The 22,031-nt window shown below is 37.5% G+C and overlaps 4 protein-coding genes across 8 annotated transcripts; 3 read left to right on the forward strand and 1 right to left on the reverse strand.

Annotated features, from left to right (window-relative positions):
• Positions 1-107: 107 nt before the first annotated feature.
• LOC119997068 (BAG family molecular chaperone regulator 8, chloroplastic-like) lies at positions 108-2,097 on the forward strand. Its single transcript, XM_038843851.1, has 2 exons — positions 108-997; positions 1,091-2,097. The coding sequence occupies exons 1-2, from the start codon at positions 362-364 to the stop codon at positions 1,718-1,720; spliced, it is 1,266 nt and encodes a 421-aa protein (XP_038699779.1). The 5' UTR covers positions 108-361; the 3' UTR covers positions 1,721-2,097.
• Positions 2,098-2,226: 129 nt separating this feature from the next.
• On the reverse strand, positions 2,227-5,614 carry LOC119997067 (protein FAR1-RELATED SEQUENCE 5-like). 2 transcript variants are annotated; one of them, XR_005467951.1, is made up of 3 exons: positions 5,519-5,614; positions 2,480-4,828; positions 2,227-2,395 (listed from the first exon to the last, which is right to left on the reverse strand). XR_005467951.1 is itself a non-coding variant. In XM_038843850.1 (2 exons), the coding sequence occupies exon 2, from the start codon at positions 4,811-4,813 to the stop codon at positions 2,693-2,695; it is 2,121 nt and encodes a 706-aa protein (XP_038699778.1). In that variant the 5' UTR covers positions 4,814-4,828; positions 5,519-5,614; the 3' UTR covers positions 2,227-2,692. The 2 variants fall into 2 exon arrangements, 1 of the variants encoding a protein (XP_038699778.1); XM_038843850.1 differs by having other exon boundaries at positions 2,227-4,828.
• Positions 5,615-10,677: 5,063 nt separating this feature from the next.
• LOC119997184 (probable galacturonosyltransferase 13) lies at positions 10,678-16,695 on the forward strand. 2 transcript variants are annotated; one of them, XM_038844040.1, is made up of 6 exons: positions 10,678-11,413; positions 12,726-12,781; positions 12,886-13,044; positions 13,522-14,112; positions 14,780-15,082; positions 15,691-16,695. In XM_038844040.1, the coding sequence occupies exons 1-6, from the start codon at positions 11,203-11,205 to the stop codon at positions 15,973-15,975; spliced, it is 1,605 nt and encodes a 534-aa protein (XP_038699968.1). In that variant the 5' UTR covers positions 10,678-11,202; the 3' UTR covers positions 15,976-16,695. The 2 variants fall into 2 exon arrangements, with proteins under 2 accessions (XP_038699968.1, XP_038699969.1); XM_038844041.1 differs by having other exon boundaries at positions 10,687-11,413; positions 12,889-13,044.
• Positions 16,696-17,978: 1,283 nt separating this feature from the next.
• LOC119997568 (membrane-anchored ubiquitin-fold protein 1-like) lies at positions 17,979-21,571 on the forward strand. Of its 3 annotated transcripts, none has more exons than XM_038844684.1 (6): positions 17,979-18,271; positions 18,376-18,580; positions 18,913-19,196; positions 20,165-20,326; positions 20,905-20,996; positions 21,096-21,571. In XM_038844684.1, exons 3-5 carry the CDS (start codon positions 19,064-19,066, stop codon positions 20,958-20,960), a joined length of 351 nt encoding a protein of 116 aa, XP_038700612.1. In that variant the 5' UTR covers positions 17,979-18,271; positions 18,376-18,580; positions 18,913-19,063; the 3' UTR covers positions 20,961-20,996; positions 21,096-21,571. The 3 variants fall into 3 exon arrangements, with proteins under 3 accessions (XP_038700612.1, XP_038700614.1, XP_038700611.1); XM_038844686.1 differs by having other exon boundaries at positions 18,376-18,463; XM_038844683.1 differs by lacking the exon at positions 18,376-18,580 and having other exon boundaries at positions 17,980-18,271.
• Positions 21,572-22,031: the final 460 nt, after the last annotated feature.

Here is a 22,031-nt window from a genome sequence, read left to right on the forward strand (position 1 = left end):
TGTTACCCTATAGAGAGGCTTGTTCATTTATAGGCAAATTTTGACCCTCATTGACAAATTTGGATTTCATATTCTGCTCAATCAGACTAGATGAAGTCAATTTAAACCCCTAAAGAAGAAAAAATAAATTTATTAGATGATCACATGGACCATGACCATTGACCAAAATTGAGTTGACCACAAAGATTTGCCTTGAACTCATACACATCAATATGACAATGGCCCACAAAGTCATCAAAATCCTAATCACTAATATTCCTTCTCTTTCTTTGGTCAAAACAAGAACCCCGAGAGCCCACATTTTCTTTCAAAACCCTCAACAGACCATAGCCCACACTTCCTCCACGCGCAGACTCCATTAATGGCATCTCATCCCCATCACCACCACCACCACCACCACCACCATGACTGCTGCCCAAACCCATCTCCCACCACCACTTGTTGCTGCAGTTCTAGCCACTGTTTTGCCCAACAGCACCACCACCTTGCACCACCACAGCCACAACCTCAAGCGCCCGCAGATCCACTCCTCCAAACGATAGCCAGTCTTCTCCAGCAACATCAGCAGCAACAATCACTACCCACATACCCAACAAAACCCCATAACTTTCAGAATCCACAGCTCCAAAAGCAACACCTCCAGCAGCGGAAGACTTACTTGAAACAACAAGAGCTGCAGAGTCAAACGCAGTCTATTCTCTCTTTACTTGTCCATCGAATCAATGTCCTTGAATCCTCTCTCCACCAGTTCTGCACATCTGGGTTTTATCATCCTCCTTCAAGTTTTGTTAGAGATGCTGCTGCTCGGGTTATTCAAGCCCACTTCCGTGCCTTTCTCGTTCGCAGATCAATTACCCTTAGGCAGCTCAAGGAGCTTGCTTGCATCAGATCGAGTTTCAACTCTCTCAAATCCTCTGTCTCTAATGAAAACCATTTCAATGTTGAGGCTGTTTATCAGCAAGCCATGGATTTGCTTCTTAAACTTGATTCCATTCAGGTAAGTCATCTCTGGGTATTTGGTTTTATTCCTTCATTATACAAAAGTTTCCTTTCTAATCTAGGATTTTTGGTATGTGGGTTTTGATTTCAGGGTGGGGATTCAATGATCAGAGATGGGAAGAGGTCAGTTAGCAGAGAATTGGTAAGGTTTTTAGAGTTTGTTGATGGGTTTACTGTGAAAAGGCATGCAGTTTCATTCCAGTCTAGAAAAGCTGTGAAATTGGTGCGTAAAGGTACCAAATCTAGCTACTTGGGGAAGCCTAACGGCAAGAACATTCAGGTTGATAAGAAGGAAATGATAGACAACTTGAGGGAAAGAATTGTAAAGATCCGTGATTTTACTAGGGTTTTTGAGAATGATGAGGAAGAGGTGGAGTTTGAAGGGTTTCAACAAGTTATTGATGAAGAAGATGATGATCACGATAACGAAAACTCTAGGCCTACTATTAATGGGAAGTCTGGGATTCCCAAAACTAGAAATGGGATTTTGATCCTGAGGAATGGGAATCAATCTAGCATGAAAAAATCTGTGAGCTTCGCTGAAAATGGGAGCCTGTCAAGGGTTTTTGGCAATGCTTGTAAAACAGTTTCCAGTGGCGTTGGTATTTCAACAGGTGGGCGTGTTTCTAGTGATGATCATGAAGAGGCTGCGGAAAATGAATATGAAGATTCCAAGGGACTCTCTAAGGATGCTGAGGGTAATGAAGAAGCACACTGGTAGAATGGAGGATCACCTCAGAGCAGTGTGGGAGTGAACTTCACATTTTCTGCTCCGGCATCTGTGAAAATGGAATGCAGAGTTGATTTACTGAATAAGAGCAAGGCTGGAAAAGCTTTTACATAATTAATAGGCCATAACATTGTGGTTTGGGTTAGTTTTAGTTCTGCTGGTTTGGGGACTTTAGGAAGAACTTTTGCTGCCTGTTTAGATCATAATTTTTTTCCTCGTTACATTGTTTTGCCATGATAGTTGTCTTGTTGGAGATCTATTTGTTGTCGGTGCAAAACCTTCTGCCACATATATTCTTTTCCCCCACCCCCAGTTTCAGTGACTGTAACTTGTAATTTTGGTGCTGATCAATGTTTAAATTTCTCTCACTGTTTGTATGTAATGAAAGCATCAAATGTTTCTATGTGAATGCCAAACTACTCGGCTCACCCAGCAACAATTTGATAGAGATGTGGCTAGAAAATCCAAAACTAAAAGCAGAACACTATTGCCTCATCTGAGGACAAAAGGCAAAGGCTAATTACCCAAGCAACTGATAAATGGAGGCCAAAGATGTCAGCTGAGGGAAACAAAGGAGAAAGCAAAACCTGCAATTCAGGGGAGTGTTGTCTCCTTCCTATCCGCATGAACTAACTGTGAAGGCAAACTTTTGCCGTTCAACATCCTCTACAACAGAAATAACTACATGAATATTTAGCACATTCGATCAAATTGAAGATACAATCAACACTGGTTAGGAACTGATCTCACCAATGAATTGTTTTGGCTTGTACCCTTCAACGATACGGAACCATGACTATCATCTCCAGGGCATTTACAATTACTGCAGAATATGACCTTGTCTGATGTCTGCTCTAATGCATTGCTAGATCAATTTCTGTACAAGATTCTCTAGTTTCTGAATTTTGGTGGTCCGGGGGTGTAACCAGTACTGAAGTGCTGTCTGCATTGTCAGCCTGATAGTCATTCCTGGTCAATGCTTCCAAGTTTAGAGGCACTGAAGCAATTTTTCTTTGCACCTGCAATTTTGATCCTAGCCTCTCTCAATGCTTTTAGTGCTACTTTGAAACTGTGATCAGATGACATCCCTTCCTCCGCACATTTTATGGCTTCCTGATACAAAATATTGTGCTGAGAGTTCTTGCCCTTTTGAGACGTACCCTTCATCTCAACAAAAGGCAGCACATCCAACAGAGCTTCATCCTTGGCATTTCTTGTCCATCTCTTTAAAATATAATGTTGTGGAAGCATGAAGACATTTGTCGACTTGAATACTGCAATTACGTGTCTGCAGAGGATCCCGTCAAACTCAAACATCTTACAACTGCAACTAGCTACTTGTTCATCTATACTCAAAGCTACAAAATAGACTTTGCGGTGTTCATCAAATCTCGCAACCTCATATGTTTTCGTTCCACCATCATCTCCACATAACTTCACTGCAAAAAGAAGAGATTCAAAAATTTCATCCTGAATTATAGTGAACAAATTTCTGGTGTAAATGTCTGATGCTTGCTTTTCCATAGGAAGTGGTGTCTTTAAAACTGGTTTAGTGTAGAAAGTCTCAAAATCAGCCTTTGCTTCTTTCTCATATCGATCATCCAAAGCCTTTTCATACTGGTCCGCAAAATCCTTTAATGTAGTCCCTGCATTCACGTAACCATCAAAGAGCGAATTTACACTTCCACTTCGCTGGGAAGTATACATACAGGCAAAGAATTTGTCTCTTACATATGTTGGGACCCATAGCTTGCGGTCAATGTAGAGTGACTGAAGCCATTCATTTCCTCTAAGGTTGTATTTGTCAAGAAGCAACAGCCAGGAAGATTCAAATTCTCTAGTTGTTTCACTCTTATTAATGCATTTGTCGAACTCCACCTGGAATGTCTTTGGCAGTGAACCATATATTTGTCCCATTTCCTTTGACATCTTATACGCAATGTGCCACTTGCAATAACGATGGCTTGACTGAGGAAAAACCCTCTGCACTGCCCTACTTATGGCAGAATCATAATCTGTTATAATCAACCCTGGTTGTCGTCCAGACATTGCCTCGAGCCAAGTTGTGAAAAGCCAAATGAACGTGGATTCAGTTTCATCTGCAAGTAGTGCACACCCAAACAATACTGAATGCCTATGATGATTTACTCCAATAAAAGGTGCAAATGGCATCTTATAGTGGTTCACTTGATAAGTAGTATCAAAGGCTACAACATCAGAAAAGCAATTGTAGGCAACCCTTGATCTTGTGTCAACCCAGAAAACACTACTTAACCGATCCTCTTCATCAAACTGTATTGCATAATAAAAAGCTGGATCGCTAGCTTGCGTAGTTTTGAAAAAACTAAGAAGGCCTTGAGCATCAATCCCAAAAGTGCTAAGCCGTCCTCGCCCAATGTAATTAACCCCATTCTGCTGGGCAAAAACCACTTTACCAAAACTATTACAATCATCAGTTGATAAATTTGCAGGAGCATTTAGCGTCATTCCAGAATTGAAGGAGCTACTAGAAACACTCTTTGAATCACTTTCATGCTTATGAGATCGAAGAAAATGCCGCATTGCAGGAGTCACCATCTCATGATTGTGGTTCATCTCCAACTTTGCTACATGCCATTTCCCATTGTCTTGTCTCCTCACTGTCATCAGTGCCTTGCAACCTTCCCTTGTGATTGGTCTGGCACGCCTTCTCTTTGTTTCCCCTCCCAAATTTGTCTTCCTTGCTTGCTTCTCTCTGCGAAACCCTTCTTTAGAACAACAAAATTCTCTAGATATGATCGAATTATCTTTCTTTGAGCGATAATATGAGTTCACACGTATATTAAAACCTGTTTGGTTAGCATAAGATGTGTAGAAATTCCTTGCATCGTCTTCTGAATTAAACTCCATGCCTAGCACTGGCTCTACAACCCCACCTGCCAAACATGGAGAAGACTCACCATTCACATGATCATCCTTATTTGCTTCATCCAAAACTATTGGAGCCTCAACATCTTCCACCACACAGCATTCATCACCTTCATATTCCAATGCATCATACGAGTCTATCAGGTCTTTAGCTTCACTTGAGGGTTCTTCATCCATGGTATTTTTCCAATCCTGTTAATTTCATTTGTTACCAGACAGGACAATCCAAAAGTCGATATAATTCAAATTAATGGGTAACAATCCTCATCTTCAGTGCAATGCACATAAACACAGTTACTTCTACATAAATCACACATAGTATACCACAAGTCTTTCAAAAAAAAGCACAGAAAGCAGCGTTTAAGACAGAACGGGAAGTCAAAACAGTAACATGCTACTGCATTTAACCAACAACAAAAGAACTCAACAGAAAGGTAAACCTGATTTATGTCAATTAATCAAGAACTAAATATGAGAATTCATGCATTAATTAATAAACACATACCAATAAGGACATGCATATGAAACAAGAAAACAATAATGTATAAATTACCCACTTCAGAAGAAATTTTGAAAAGAAAATTCCATAATTGACCCAAAAAAAAATGCATTGCCAGTTGAGTTTTGCCAAAACAAGCACAATAAAATGTTTTTAAAAAGTTCAAAACCGCGTTCACTGCACACATTAGCATGAAACAGCCCCAAACCATAGCAAACCATGAAACTGAGAATGGAAAGAAAAAACCCGTCTCAATGAGAACAACATATTGTAGTGTTTAGATTGATATCTTTTACTGGGTTTTCTCATTTTTCTTCAAGAATTCGTGAATTGATACCAAAAATGTGTAAAAGAGGGAAACTGGTTGCCGTTGGTTGGGTTACCTGGCTTTAGAGCAAGGACGACGACAGCCGCCGCTGACCAGAGGAGATGAGAGGACACAAAATACCGTTTGCTGTTTGTTTTTTCCTTCCTTCAAGTTCTCGATAGAAGATATTAGCCGTTAGATTGGGCTAGTCACTCCAGTTTGGAAGATCCAACGGCTGATGCTTTTGTTTGTAGGCTGAACTTATGTTCTGCAAGACTAGTTTATACCCTAGAATTTGTGTGCCTTTCGTGGGCCAAATGACTAGGAATGTTAGGCCCAAAAATGGTTGGGCCTATGGTCCAAACTAGTCATTTCGGCCCATCTTGATTTTAGCTCAATAATTTATTTATTTTTTCAACCAGAAGCGCCAAAGCAACCGTAAGTTTCAAACAACAGTTAATGAATGGCCCATCACGCGCTCTATCCAAAACCTGAAGCGACTCGCTCCTGCGTCAATGCGCAGCCACTCGCTCTCTCGCCAGAACGAAGCAGGTCCATGACTACACCATCACTTCAGGCCTACTCTCAGGCAACAACGCCGCCCCTCTCCGCTCAAATGTCGCTGCCACTTATGTATTATGTGGGTACATCCCTCTTGCCCGTAAACTGTTCGGCGAATTGCCTCATCGAACCCTGTTCTTGTATAACACCATGATAAGAATGTCTGTCAGTAGCGGCTCCTATTATGAGGCGATTAAGGTGTTTGTCGAAATGATTGGCTCACGGGATTGGATCCCGGATAGCTACACATACGAGTATAATATTAAGGCTTGCAGTGACTTGGAGTTTGTTAAAATGGGTGTTCTGATCCATGGACAGACATTGGTTGGAGGATTTGGTTCGGAAAATTTTGTGCAGAATTCTTTGGTGGTAATATGTATGAATTGCAGTCGGGCTGAGATGGCAAGGAAGGTTTTTGATAAATTGAGGGAGCGTAGTGTGGTGTTGTGGAATTCCATGATAAATGGGTATTTTAAGAATGGGTATGCAGAGGAGGCTCTCGGAGTGTATAATTTAATGGCGGATGAGGAGATTGACCCGGATTGTGCTACTGTGGTTTCAGGGTTGCCTATTTGTGGTTAGTAGAGTTTGGTAGAAAGGTTCATGCTATAGTGGAAGAAAACGGTTGCTGTTTCACTATTCGAAAAGATGGTTAAATCACGGGTGAAACCAAATGAAGTTACTTGTACCTCTGTGTTGCATGCCAGAAGCCATGCTGGTTTAGTGGATGAGGGTTTCGCCTTGTTCAAATTCATACTTGAAGATCACCAGAAAAGCTCTAATGATAATCACTACACTTGCATTGTTGATCTCCTTGGCTTTACTGGTCGAGTGGATGAACCGATGAAGCATATGGTCTTATAAGAGCAATGCCATTTCAGCCTACCCTACTGTTTGAGAATGCCAAACTAGGTGAGGTCGCTGCAAAATGGCTTTTTGAGCTTGAACCGTAGAACACTGGTAATTACGTATTGATGACAAAAATTTATTCTGCTACGGGTAGGTGGAGAGACGCAGAGAATCTTAGGCACGTGATGAATGAAATAGGATTAAGAAAAGAAGCGGCCCACAGTTTGATTGAGGTCAGAAATATGTGAAATTCATAATTTTGATTGCAATGGATTCAATGTTGGCGTGTACCAAGAAAGGGAAGGTTATATTTTAAGCTGGAGTCGAGCCAGATTAAAAAGTGTAAAAATGATAATGCATATACTGCATATGGACAACAAATGTGATTGAATCCGATGGAGATTCTTTTTAGACCATCCGATGAACGTCAGCATGCAAATCAGAGTGTGGGATGCCTCATTTATCTGAATTGTAACCGTGATGGATTGGATTAACTTGATGGTGCCGTTTGTTCACACTTTGTGAGGATGTGTCACTGGTGAAGGAAATTTACTGGACATACCTGCTACGCTGCTTAATTTATGCATAAAAACCATTGACCTTTTTCAAAGTACAGTTGTTCAATTGGCATATTTACCGTATGTAAGTGCCGAAACTGTGTTGTTGCATGTTCATTCTTAGTGTAGATCCATGCCTTTGTTGTTTAATAATGGTCTTCAGATTGAATGCAGTTTATAATTGTTGAATTCCTAGATTTCTGAAGTTAATACTATATTTTGATCCTTTAATATTGGCGCATCTCTATTATCTAATGTGGAACACTGTAGATTGATTCATATCATGAACTCAATAAATCTCCCCATCATGCTTGCTTTGTTTTGATTTCATATTTCTTCTCCTTTTTTTCAGTCAGATTTGAACTGAATGTTGCCCTAAAGTACTGGAATTGTTTTAGTAAACATTACATTCATTTTCTTCAATATCTATTTTCCCCAAATTCATGTGTATGCAGAATGTTGAAATTTGGCCTTTTCCTCTCCTTTTTTCTTTCCGCAAAGTGTGTGTATCCCACTTCCCAAAACTAAACTGTTTGTCTGTGTAACTGTGTTTTATAGCTTTTCAAGCAGTAGGCCTACCATGTTACATCCTCTGCAGACAAATAATTGACTTAAGAGTAATGAAACAGTAGGTGAGAAGTGGGAGTTTGAAGAGCAAAATCATTCCTATTTGCCTTGTACTAGTGTGTGCGCTTAGAGTTTGTTCTTGAATAAAGCACTCATCCACCAAGCTTTACAACAACTCATGTGCTTCTGCATGTAAAGATATTCTCTTTGATGGGGCCACTTATAATCATGCGCAAATGCACTTGCCCTGAACTTGAAAGATCTCAGATGCAGACTCAATAATTCATTGCTGCATTTTCTTTTTATCTTTTATTAGCTCATGAACTTTATTTTAATTCAGTGTCTAGCTGCCCAAAATTCACTTAATCTGGTGACTGTTGTGAATCTTGTACACTCATATGTGTTTGTTGGGTCTGTTATTCAATGGAGATGACACCATGATATGATTAAATTGCTGAAATTTGTGAGTCGGTGGGTGTCAAAACTGTCAACAGAGAGCTATAGTATGTAATTTTTGGCAAGTTCTCAAACCAACCATGAATTGGATTTTGTCTGCAATATCCAGTTGCCTATCAAAACTTCTTCTTTTTCTACTCTTTAGTTTAGTTTTTCTTTTAGTTTTTCTCTAATGGTTCCAAGTTAGATTCTCTGTTTTTTTTCTTTCTAATCTGTCTTGGCTTTATGTTAGAGACCCCCATGTGAATTTGTACAACTCACACAGCTTTCATAGCTAACTTTTATCTTTATTTTTTTTTTAATTTTATTATCAATTTAGATTAACCGGATCCTTGCATTGGCATCGCAATAATAGAAAAATAAATTTACTTTTTTTGGTTGATCATATCAAAAATTATTTTATTATGTATCTCAAGTAATTTAATTGAATTCAGAGAGTGTTTGTTTGTCCTCTATCGGACACCTGGTGGAATCAGCCAATAATCTTATTCGTCTAATGAAGATGGTTTATTTTAATGCAATTAATATATAGCCCATGCATTTGCAAGGGAAGCGTTTGAGTTTAACGTTCAGTTTGGCTTGAGGAGATTCCTTCTTGTATTTTGAGCATAGTGGAGAAGGAGGTTGTCCCTGTGTAGATTTGATTTGTGTTCTCTTCTATAAAAATAAAATATTTACTTACATGTCTTTGGTTCTACGTATGAAGATTGAGCACGTGATCATACATCATATTTTGGCTCAATTTATCTTCTTACCATATGAGAATTTTTTTAAAAAACTTTTATGTGTGTGGGAATGATGTCCCGAGTTTAGACTCGTATCATATGTTTATAAAACAAGTTTGTATCGTGTGTGTCGGTGAAAAAAATCAAATTGTATGGAAGCAAATAATTTTGCGACCCCCCTATCCAACTTCATTTTTGCTTATTAAATGTGTTGGGTCCCAAAACTATTTTTTGATCTGTACTTGACCATGACATTAATTTTTTGAGCTCCAAAACTATCTGAATAAAATATTTTGACGTGACTCCAAAATTTAATGGACTTGCTACTTGTTTAATGGGTGCAATATCATCTTCGTAGGTGTCCTAGGCAAAGACTAAATAATTTTTTTTTCTGAATTAGAATCAGGTTATTAATTAGTAGGTAATTTAGGGTTTGTGATTTTGTGTAAAATAGATTTGGATATTTATTTTTGATATGAATAAAATAATATGTGTGAGTTGCCAACCAGAAAATTCCAAGGCCTGCAATATCTAATAAATTGAATTGGCTTCGTGAGCTTCAATTTTCATACCACATTACATGTTAAATGAAAAATATTTTCAATGTTAATTCATAAAATCAAAAGTAAATTGTAATCCCACTATTTTTAAATTAGGTAATCGCGTGCTTTTGATGTTAATTTCTAGATCATCTCAATTTCGATCTTATAAGATTCAATTCAAACTTGCAGAGAGGTGTATTAAACTAGATTAAATTTATGTTAAAAAAATTTGACTGTATCATTAATCGCTAAACCACTCCCTTTAAACATATTGATAAATTACACATTGAAAAACATAACTTGAGTTTTCAATTGAAATTAGTTGTATATCTGCGTTTCCCGCATTCTTTTGACACTATAAATAATTCCGTATTTCTAGATTACCCTAACTCCGATCTTATAAGACTCAATTCAAACTTGTGTGAAAGTATATTAAACTAACAAATAAATTAAACTTATGTTAAAAATATTTGTTGTCCTATGATTTAGCACTAAAAACAAAAAATCAACCTCACCACTCCCTTTAAACATATTGATAAATTACAAATGTGTCAATATTGGAGAACAAAACTTGAGTTTTCAATTGAAATGGTTGGTCTCTATGCAACTAGTCCATGCTAATATGATTAAGGTGAAGTGAGCGTCAGGACAATCAATCAAGTGGTTGGTCCAAGTATTGTATGTTTGATCTTGCGCTTCTTTTTACGTAAAATCGATGGTTCGAATTTAAGACTATATATCATATGTCCAAAGGAAAATTTGATATGATATCATTATTGGTTAAAAAAATATTAATCCTAATTATCAAATAAAATTTTCAACCCTATGAGGCTATGACATCTACTAATGTCCACTTAAATTTCTTATTAGTAAAAAAGCAAAAGCCATGAAGATAAGTTCCAAAATCTATATTTAGTTCCAAAATCACACTCTTCCCTCTCTACCTTAAACACCAAGGTCGAAGCCCCATTCTCTCTCTCTCTACCCAACAGAACACGGTTTTGACTTGCAAAAAATTTGATTTTGATTTAAATTTAAATTTACTATTAAAAGAAAACGAAATTAGATCGAGCGATCCACCAATTAGGCATTAGCAGGAAAGAGAATTGACACAAAAACCTGATTTTCTCTCTCCTCCCCCCTTCCTAGTTGCTTGATCTTCCATGGAGAGAAAACAAAGCTCAAGAAGGCAAAAATAAGGAGGAGAACCCATTTCGATTCGTGGATTGAGACCTTGAACTGAATCGTCAAAATCAAACCTTGTTGTTTGTTTAATATCCAATGCGAATAAGTGCAATTAGCAGTAGATCTAAAGTGATTGGGATTGGTGCAGAGGCCCAGATTCTGAAGGTAATTGCACAAAAATCGTATATTGTTGGATCTGATGGTGGGTGATGCATTGGCGGTGAGTTGCGGAGTAGTGAGGAGAAGTGCTTTACGTTTTCGTATTGGGACTGGTAGTGCTAGGGTTTGCTTTGTGGTGGTGGGGCTGCATAGAAGAGGATGCAGCTTCACTTCTCGCCTAGTATGAGAAGCATCACGATATCGAGCAGCCATGGGTTTATTGACTTGATGAAGATCAAGGTCGCAGCTCGCCACATCTCATATCGAACGCTCTTCCACACAATCCTCATTCTTGCTTTCTTATTACCATTTGTATTCATCCTCACTGCTGTTGTTACCCTCGAAGGTGTCAACAAGTGCTCCTCATTCGGTATGGTTTTGTTTTACTTTTCTCTTTCATCCAATTGTCTTGGTCCTTTTTCGTTCCCTTTATTCATTTACACCGACATGGTTGTTCTTGTTTTGATTGATATGCGACGGATCTTGATTTGATGTGGGTTATGCTCATAATATGGTTGATTTATTGTCATACGACACCTTTAATTTTGTTTTTCGGTTGCCAATCACAGTTCACCTCTTGTTGTTCATGTATATGCATATATCTGCAATTGAGATTGTCTGACGGTTGTACAATTGATCTCGATTTGATTCAATCGTTTGGCCATGCTAGGAGAAGCTGTGAAGACTCAATCTGATTCGTTTGATGGCTGCTGTGATTAATTTAAGTTTGGATAATTAACTCGATTGTTATGCTGCTGTTTGGTTCACGAATTATTACAGATGCTCCTTTTGTAACGAGTGCATGGCAGTAATTCGTCTCATTGTACAATCTGCATTCAAATAAATCTACAATGGGTTTCGCTTGGATTACTGGCTGTTAGAGTCTGAACTAAATTTAGTATGTTTCATATGGTATGGGTAGTGTATAAATTCATAATCATCTTTTTGATTGTCAAATGCCAATGCACTATCTCTATAACTTATTCATCCATTACCGGGATATCCATTACCGGGATATTTATTTTGTCATTTCCAGAGCAGAATATTCAGCTTGGTGCTGTGGGTGTGTGGTCATATAATTTGTTTTATTTTTCTGGACACAACCGTCATGCTTTTGTGGTTAAAGTATGATAAACAATAAAATTTTAACTTCTCTTTACCGTGAATTGGATACTGTTTTTTTTTTCTCATATGTTAAGACCGAATCTGTTTTTTTGTTTATGTGTTTTGCTTATTCCCAGCCTGGATTCAGTTGTGGGATCACTTGGACAGGGTCTTTATTGTAGTTACTGCATTTGCAGTGCTAAAAACTGTAGGATCATTGCCAAGTTGGTTTGATCGACCATTTATTTATGATCTACATTCGGTGGTTTAAATTAATTTATTGCTACTCTCAATCCAGTTGTGATTTTTATTTTGGTGCTCATTCATGATATCGACGCAAAAGGCGGCACAAGTCCGATGTCACCGTGACTTTGATCATAGAGCAGGTCCTTCTATTGGAAATTACCCTCCTCCCACCCCCAACTAAATTACAATGAAGAAAAGGATGCCAGTTTGACAGAGAACTTTTCTCTTAAGATTTATTTTAGAATTTGTTTGTTCTTGTAGCCTTGTTGTTTACGCCTTTTTGTGTTCGTGAAAGAGCCATGATTCTTCTTCTCACTTTTCTCGTCTTTCAGATTGCTTAGGCAGGCGGATTGGACCCAGACTTCCTTGGAGGGTTGATGATTCAGGGGTACAAATATTTTTCTATGAATATTGTATTTTCTTTTTCCCGTTTGATAGACGGTTTCTGTTACTTATTGAAAGCTGCTTGCTTTTATCTTGGTGATTATGAAGCAGCGATTGGTTAGAGACTTCTACAAGATTCTCAATCAAGTGAACACTGAGAAAATCCCGGATGGTCTGAAGCTTCCAGATTCGTTTAATCAACTTGTATCTGAAATGAAGAATAATCAATACGATGCTAGGACATTTGCTTTCATGTTAAAGGCAATGGTATGCTGATTGTTAAAGAATTGGATGTGCCTTTTCTTTTTCTTCTTTTGCAAGGTGAAACAATAGGTTAAGATTTTATTATAGTTCCTTTTATTTATTCAAAGGGATGACTGGATGTAGGGTTTCGTAGAGTTGTAGTTTCTGTATCGTGGTTTTAACTCAGGGTTTTAAGTTCTTATTATTGCATGTTTCATCGTTTTTTACAAAAATAAATTTATTTGGACATGACAATACATTTCAATGTAGAAACACAAACACCTTAGAGCCTTGTAGATATTTTTTGATGATTAAAGTATCTAATGTTGGGAAAGAGGGAGGGAGGGATGGTGAACAGGTGTTTCTTCATTACTCAATGACGTGCTACTAAAACCGAAAGCAAAAAAGTAAGGGAAACTACTGTTAAAAATGGATTGGAGAACTGTTTTCACTTTACTCTATTTTTTTTGTTATGCTAACTTTAATTATTTATTTTTACAGATGGAGAAACTTGAAAGGGAGACCAGGGAATCTAAATTTTCTGAATTGATGAACAAACACTTTGCTGCAAGTTCCATTCCAAAAGGAATCCATTGTCTGTCTCTTCGGCTGACTGATGAGTATTCCTCTAATGCTCATGCACGGAGACAATTGCCTTCTCCAGAGTTACTCCCTTTGCTCTCAGACAATTCGTACCACCACTTTGTCTTGTCAACCGATAACATTTTGGCTGCCGCAGTTGTTGTTTCATCTGCCGTTCAGTCATCTCTAAATCCAGAAAAGATAGTCTTCCATGTAATTACAGATAAGAAGACCTATGCGGGTATGCATTCATGGTTTGCACTAAATCCTGTCACCCCTGCTATTGTAGAAGTCAAAGGTGTCCATCAGTTTGACTGGTTAACCAGAGAGAATGTGCCTGTGCTTGAGGCTGTCGAGAATCATAATGGAATAAGAAATTACTACCATGGAAATCATGTTGCAGGGGCCAATCTCAGTGATACAACTCCAAGAACATTTGCTTCAAAGTTGCAGGCTAGAAGTCCAAAGTACATATCCTTGCTCAACCATCTTCGCATATATTTACCAGAGGTAATCAGATTAGATCTGACACGTGACTTATCTCTTTTCCTGTATTTGGTGTCTTGGATACTGTGATGCTAATGCCAGATTAAAGAAAGAAAAGTACTTAATGGAAAATAATGTATTAAAGAGATATGTCAAAAAAATGATATATTAAAGGAAAAGAAGGAAGGAGCAAAATTATGTAGAGGAACAAGGAGACAGAAACATATGGTGAATGCATTTGGCCTAGGTGTTGAGCTCTTGTTTATATAATTAACTTACAATCTGTGAATCCACTGTTGATTTCTTCTGATGTGCCCAATCCACACGCAAGAGGCCAGTATGGCCTTCATGGGTTGTGTGCCTTAGGGCCAAACACATCCCCTTAAAATCATTTTTTCTTTTCAATAAATCCACCAACTATTCATGCATGCCAAATGGCTAGAAATTCAGAGACTGATAGGAAAGAAGGGTTTTTATTCTCATATCATGTAAATTGTTGACAAAGATTTACAAGTTGCTGGAGTGTAATTCAGCTTTTTTTATTTTTTTTAATCTCCTTATTAAGGAACTGTGAATGGATTTTGGGCGGCTCTGCATTATACACCTCTGATAGTGGAAAGGATCGCGTATTTTCTTTTTCTCCCTTTACCATTTTATTATGCTATGTATGCTGACTGTGTATATTGAACAGCTCTTTCCAAACCTTGACAAGGTGGTCTTTCTAGATGACGATGTAGTAATTCAGCGTGATTTGTCCCCACTTTGGGAGATCGACCTTGAGGGAAAGGTTAATGGAGCTGTAGAAACTTGTAAAGGTGAAGATGAGTGGGTAATGTCGAAACGTTTCAAGAACTACTTCAATTTTTCCCATCCACTCATAACAAAGCACTTGGACCCTTATGAATGTGCGTGGGCCTATGGGATGAATATCTTTGATCTCCGAGCATGGAGGAAAACAGATATTAAGGAAACTTACCATTCCTGGCTGAAAAAGGTAAAAAGCTTAGTGCTAGTTTGATTTTTATTTCCAACTTAAATATTTGTTTTGGCCTGTTTTCCTGCTTTGTGGGCTCAGGTTAAATTGAGTTTTATGTCTATTGGGAATGTCATTTTCTTGCTGCAATGCTCTAGCACCGTTGTTTTTGTGTCTTAAATCAATTTCATTATTGTCTTTACTCGTCTTCATAATGTTTTGTGTGTCTACTTGTTATTGAGGCTGTGTGTTTGTCATGTGTTGCGTACGGTCAGCTAATAGAGTAAATTTAGAGATTGTCTACTAAGTTCTTTTACTTTAACTGACATAATCCAGTAAGCTTCCAATTACACATTTTCAGGTATTTGGTCTGTTTAGTTGTTTACTTGTTTTAGTGGGATGACGAAGCATCAATAAATCTGAAGCTACTTCAAGGAATTAAATTAAATTTATGTGGTAAATGAAAAATTATAAATAATAAAACCCATATTGTTGTTGAGACGAAATTTGTTGAATGTTGAACTGCTGGCTCTTTTTTTTTTCCTCCCTTATTTAGTTATGAAGGTGATTATATATATTGTCAGCCAAGATGTATTTCACTATTACTGATTTGTTTTTTTCCATGACAGAATTTAAGGTCAAATTTGACGATGTGGAAGCTTGGAACCCTTCCACCTGCTTTGATAGCATTTAGAGGTCATGTTCACCCAATCAACCCATCATGGCACATGCTCGGGTTAGGGTATCAGGATAAAACGAACATTGAGAATGTTAAAAAGGCTGCAGTTATCCACTATAACGGGCAGTCAAAACCATGGTTGCAGATTCGCTTTGAACATCTCCGGCCATTTTGGTCAAAGTATGTGAACTACTCTAATGATTTTATTAGGAACTGCCACATCTTGCAGTCGTAATCAAAACTAGAGCTAGATACAACAGATGAATGGGAAAAGAGACAAGTTCGAAATGGTTTAATCTAAGTTTGATAGCAGTGCAAAGTTTTCTTGATATATATTGAGAAGGAAATGAGATTTGCCCAAAGGACATTAGTTACCGGGTCTGGATTCAGGGTCATCTCTTTGCAGTTAACTGAGAGCGCTCGATCACCAACACGGGCATGAAATTCATTCTTTCAATCTGTAACATAGCAATCGATCTGTTATTTTTTGGTTGGAAAAGAGAATATTGTTCTTGGTCTTCTTGGGGAAGGTTGTGCCCACTTCCTTAGCGCATTATTCAGAATAAGTTGACATACACGAGACGAGATAGAAATTACTAAGTGAATTCGATCCTACGAAACGATGCAGGGAAGAGATAGCCCAAGATTGGTCCTCGGTGAGGCTCCCCAATTCATCCAGGAATGTTTTTACTTCATTTTTTCTGTTTCATTTTTGATACTGTAATCCCATTTTCCCCCCAGTTCGATATCATCATGGTGATAATTAGGATTAGCACATGGAGATTGTTTTGTTACAGGTCCCATTGATTGAATTGGGGCAACCCCCCACTGTTGTTAGGTTATATATGAGTATTTGTTACATATGATAGACTATAAACATTTGAAATGTGCAGAAAATTCTTTTTGTTCCCTACTTTTGCTCCATCGTTATAAAGACTGTCATAATTATTATAGAGTCCTTACCTTTTACTGCTTTTGTATAACTATCATTATCTTCTGCTATGTCACTGATAAATTTGCCTTGTCTTCATTTCTTTCTTTCTTGCTTACTATTTGATCAGTTATGTCATTGGCATAGTATTGACAGCAGCAGGTGATATGCCTTAACCACCTCAGGTACACGAGTCGAGTATATGCCTTAACCACCCCACCTTGTTGGCATTACCAGTAGATTACACACAAACACACAAATTTTGTAGGGTTCTGCTAGTTGGCTTTTGTTGGCATTAAGATGCTTGGGAAGGCATGACATGACACCCCTTTTTCCCCCTTTCTTTTTTCCTTTGGTCTGTATAAAGAGATTTGATGATAATGATATTGTTAAGAAGAGATTCTGTGTCATGCTAGGGACTACTAAATTGATGACAAGTATGGTCCTGCTGTATGGATTGTGTCTAATCCCAAAGATTATTCTGCATAGAATATTTGCTAAGTTGATGATGACAAGAAACCCACAGCTGTATGTGGTCAATCTCTAGTTTACAAGTAATCATCTTTCAATAATTTAATGGAAATGATTAAGATTTGATTTGTGTCCTCTTCTTCTACCATCAAAAAGTTGATTCTTCCAAAGCTCCAATGGAAGAATCTGACAACTTTTTCTACAACATGACAATTCACTTATCTTATCAACCAATAGTTTGCCTTGGACATGCTGATATGGGTCTCAACTCAATAGTACATTCAGCTGAAACAATTCCCTTCACGTGGTCATTACTTTTATGGATCCATAGTTTTGACCTTTCATTTATGATCACACCATCTTCAAACGTTTTAATTGACAAAGCTTTGACCATTTGATTTTTTTTTTGGTTTAAGCATCATGTGTGAGCAATAGTCACAATTCTAGAAGGGTTAGGTGATAGATATTCCAAAGATTATTTGTTTTTATATTTTGATAACGTAGATTTAATCCCAAGCTCAAAAGTTTGAATTTTTAATGACAAGTCAAACCCTAATCTTTCTCACACGAAAGATAAGGACTTTTGTTATTAATCCAATTCCAACCCGTGAAATTGAATCGTCGGATACTAACATACCAAAGCTGACATATCCTCTTTCATTCCTAATCAATTTGAGTATAGGGTGAGCATACAATCATTGGTAAATGCCTATTTTGTGCCTAAAAAGACAAGGTTAGAAAGAAAACAAATCATATGGGTTTTTAATTTTAAGAAATTTTAATGTTACATAGACTGTTTAAACTGTCATAAGAAAGTTAACGAAAGGTCACGTAGTGTGTTAAAAGAGAGAGAGAGAGAGAGAGAGAGAGAAATCTGTCGATTTCCATAGTATTAGGAGAGTGGCAGGAGGAAGGCAAGAATGGAAGCATTGACCACAGATTTGGATGACTTTGAATACTCCAAAACAGCCTCGTCCATGGGGATTTATTTGATCTCTTCTTCTCCTCCTTCGTCTTCTCTCTCGAAATTTATTATTATTTATTGACAATAGGCATCGGTTTTTGCTTCCTTTTCTCTTGGATTTTTTCGGGTCCAAGGGATACCGACCCAGATCGCGTTTTGGGTTAGGTAAGAACACCGAAGATGGGTTTTTGTTGATTTGTTATGGTCTTTTGATTGATTTGGAGAAAACACAATTGAGATTTTAGTTGACCTTTTTTTGATTTTGATAGAACCAATTTGAAGATGAGGTTCCTTCCTTATTGTTGAATAATTGGTGCTGGAGAGAATTCACTCTGTCTGAATCTGTTGCGTTTGAAGGTTATTCAATTTTTTTCTTATTTTGAGCTTTGGTTCTTCCGTTCTCTCTGTTGATTTGAATGCACCGCAGTTGAATTCTCTTCCACCAAGACCGATTTCGAGATTTCGAGTTATTAGGTATTGAATATTGAGCAATTCGAACGCTTTTTTTAGCTGCTGTCGATTGCCTTTTTCGTTTTTACAAATTTTCTTTAGATGTTGGGACATAATTTTTGCTCTTTTTTTTTTTATAGATTTGTTACCAATTATCGCATCCGGAATTCCCACTCAAATCTGTATCTTCATCACGATTTTAGTATTAATTTCATCGTTTGATTGAAATCTCTATGATTAATGATGTTTCCTTTTATGTATTGATTTCCATTCATGAGTTACCATGTCTGTTTTATGATTCTATTTCAATAAAAAGGCTCAATTTCTCAAATTTATTTATGCTTCTCTGATTGCAGAATAACCTGCTCTGATGTTCTTGACGAATCTTGGTATTCATAAGGACGCGAGTTATAGAATTTGATGAGGATATCAATTTATCCTGGCAAACCCAACTGACTTTTGACAGAGAGTTGGGAGTAGGTCCTTTGTAGGTTTCAAAAGTTTGTGATGGCTGGTGCGCAAGATCAGTTAGAGATCAGATTCCGGTTGACTGATGGGTCAGATATTGGTCCCAAAAGCTTTTCTGCTGCTACAAGTGTTGCAACCTTGAAGGAAAGCATCCTTACTCAATGGCCTAAAGGTTGATATAACTTTTCAATTTGACTCCATGTGTTTTTCAATCTTTCTAATCATCACTTGGCTCAGTGGATTTACGATTAGTCAATCCTTGATCAGCGCTTCAATTATGGAGTCTGGCTTTATTTTGATGCCAAAATTCCATTTGAATTATCATTTTGTTCTGTAAAAGAGAGAAACTTTGCGAGGGAATTGAATCGTTACTCTGTTCATTTGATTTGAAGACGTACTTACCGGTGGTCACTTAAGCTAGTCATCTCAATCAAAAACACATATGCTGGGTTTTCCACAGCATACATATAACCTTCCCCAACCCGTACCCCTTTGTTGGTTATGTAACTGAGTTTGAGAATATTCTTATTTCTTCACCCTGAAATGCAAAGTACTCCATTCATCTTAACATGCCTAGAAGGAATATTGCGTTGAATGTTGAATTGGTACAATTGACGTGTTCAAGGAGTTTAACTGTTGCTCTGCCTGCCTTTAACCATTGCACTTTAAGCATCCATGTTTAAGACATCTAGCCGTCTGCAATGAAATCTTTTTGGATATTAATGACACGTTTTTTGATGAAAATCATGACTGATGAGTCAGTTGGTCCCAATCTGAGAGAGTGCTTACAATTTTCTTTATGTTTTGCTTGGTGTCATTGCTTTCTCATATCCACTCTTTTTGTTCTCTCTTCCGCCCCTTGTCCCCCTTCTTTTCTCTCCTTTTCCCCCTGTTCCTGGTTTCTCAGATATAACATAATCTGGGTATCTATAGGAAACCAAGGATTCGTGTTTGTTGTTGTTCATTATGTTAGCACCGTGCGTAAGGTAATATGTAATATGTAGATCTAGCTATCTTCTTTGTTATCGTTGTAATTGCTTGATGCAAATCTTGAAACCTCTCCTCTGATTTTTTTGCAAGTTTTATTTAATGATTCAAGCTATTTCCGATATTAAGCACATTTAATCTTTGTTTGGACAGAAAAGGAGAATGGTCCTAGAACAGTCAAAGATATGAAGTTAATAAGTGCAGGGAAAATATTGGAGAATAGCAGAACACTGGGGGAATGCCGAAGCCCATTATGTGATATGCCTGGTGGGGTCACAACCATGCATGTTGTCGTGCAACCGCCTATGGAGAAAGGTATACCTTTGCTCTTTGAGATTCTAAATATTTAAGCCAAAAGTAGAATGAACTTCCATATTATATATTCTTTGTTTTGTGCTGTCTAAGGACTCGACGATATTAGAGAATTTAAATATTTCTCATGTACTCCTTTCTTTCTTTATTTATTCTTCCTAAAGCCAATGTTAACAGAGAATTTTGTCATACCGCCATGTCCACTTTTTAATTGATGCCTCTATTTTCACCGATTTCATCTTTAAATGAGTTGGAGGTGCTAAATATTTCTCATGTTCTCCTTTCTGTCTTTATTTATTCTTCCTAAAGCCCATATTAGTTGAGAATTTTGTCATACTTCCATCTCCACTTTTTAATTGATGGCTCTATTTTACCGATTCCATCTCTAAATGAGTGGGAGGTATGAAATGATTGCATACGAGGGAAGTCTTCCGCTAATTAATCAGTCATTATTTCATTTATGAAACTTCAAGTGGATAAGTGAAACATTAAACCATTGTCAACTACTCCTTGTAGTTATCTAATAATCATTGTTCTACGTGTTTCTTACTAGACTCTGTTCAATTATCCATTCCTTGCAGAAAAGAAAGCACTGACCGAACCAAAGCAGAACAAGTGTGTCTGCACTATATTATGACTTCAGTTCCAAAACCGTCAATCGCCTTATTTTGAGGTACATATAGATGTAGTTCCTTGATTGTCTTGTCCGTTTTTGATATATTTATTGGATCTTGAATGAACTTCTTTTTTGGCCTTTTGATCAGGGGGGGGGGGGGGTAAAGAGTGTTGTTGGAGCTCGTTACAATATTGATGCTGTTGAAATGCTGAATGATGAGAGACTGTGACATTGTGTGCATTACTTATTGGGGGAGGGTCATTCAGTTGTTTTCTCACCCCTTTTTGGTATACCTTGATCATGTCGTGTCGATGACATGAAACGCTGCGATTATTCTACAATATCTCAGATGAATTTATAAGTTACAGCATTCGTTTTCCAGATTTTACTTGTGAATGAATTTCATTTTTCATAATGTTATTTTCACAATCTGAGTTGGGTATAAAGGTTCAGTATCGGTGGTTACGCTGAATCCGAGCCTCGGAAGTGAAACTCATGAAGCAATTGAATCTGTGTGACTTGGTTGTGTGACTAATTGAGGCTAGTCTTTGTATCCTTGAACATGAGTCTATCTGATCTTATTGGTGTCAATATATATGTTATTGAAAATAGATACATTTCTATTAGCAGAAAGAAGCTTTTGTCGATCTCTTGCCTTATTTCCTTGAACTTATTAAAGCGAGAGTGGGAGGGGGTGGAGAACTGGAGATGCCAATAGCGGACTGCAGTTACTGCCTCACGGGCCGTACTGAAACGACAACTTTATAACCTTGAATTGACATACCAGCAGCCCATGGAACTATTAGCTAGCCCAAAATGAGATGGTCTAGCCCGTTTAGTTCATTTTAACTTTTTAAAATTCCACGTGGCATTTTTAAGTAATTTTAAAAAAATCCATGCATTCAAATTGATGATGTCAAAAAATGCTGATTTTTGGCAGAAATGTGAGGGCAATTACAATGGTGTAGTTTTATTGGGCCAACAAAAATATTGATTGGGCCCAAAACCCATAAGGCCAACTAAAAAAAAAACAAAAAACACACAAACAGTTATTTCTTCTTCCCCACTCTTATAATATCGCGAAATCACTAC

This window comes from Tripterygium wilfordii, chromosome 4 (assembly GCF_013401445.1).
Source record: "Tripterygium wilfordii isolate XIE 37 chromosome 4, ASM1340144v1, whole genome shotgun sequence".
Lineage (NCBI taxonomy): Eukaryota > Viridiplantae > Streptophyta > Magnoliopsida > Celastrales > Celastraceae > Tripterygium > Tripterygium wilfordii.

What these genes read in the sequence shown, in the direction of transcription:
- LOC119997068 (XM_038843851.1), top strand. Translation starts at nt 362, where the DNA reads ATGGCATCTCATCCCCATCACCACCACCACCACCACCACCACCATGAC. An exon ending in TTAAACTTGATTCCATTCAG is followed by an intron (nt 998 to 1,090) that starts GTAAGTCATCTC and finishes TTTTGATTTCAG; the next exon opens with GGTGGGGATTCAATGATCAG.
- LOC119997067 (XM_038843850.1), bottom strand. Translation starts at nt 4,813, where the DNA reads ATGGATGAAGAACCCTCAAGTGAAGCTAAAGACCTGATAGACTCGTAT.
- LOC119997184 (XM_038844040.1), top strand. Translation starts at nt 11,203, where the DNA reads ATGCAGCTTCACTTCTCGCCTAGTATGAGAAGCATCACGATATCGAGC. An exon ending in CAACAAGTGCTCCTCATTCG is followed by an intron (nt 11,414 to 12,725) that starts GTATGGTTTTGT and finishes CTCGTCTTTCAG; the next exon opens with ATTGCTTAGGCAGGCGGATT. An exon ending in GGAGGGTTGATGATTCAGGG is followed by an intron (nt 12,782 to 12,885) that starts GTACAAATATTT and finishes GTGATTATGAAG; the next exon opens with CAGCGATTGGTTAGAGACTT.
- LOC119997568 (XM_038844684.1), top strand. Translation starts at nt 19,064, where the DNA reads ATGGCTGGTGCGCAAGATCAGTTAGAGATCAGATTCCGGTTGACTGAT. An exon ending in CCTTACTCAATGGCCTAAAG is followed by an intron (nt 19,197 to 20,164) that starts GTTGATATAACT and finishes TTGTTTGGACAG; the next exon opens with AAAAGGAGAATGGTCCTAGA. An exon ending in GCAACCGCCTATGGAGAAAG is followed by an intron (nt 20,327 to 20,904) that starts GTATACCTTTGC and finishes CATTCCTTGCAG; the next exon opens with AAAAGAAAGCACTGACCGAA.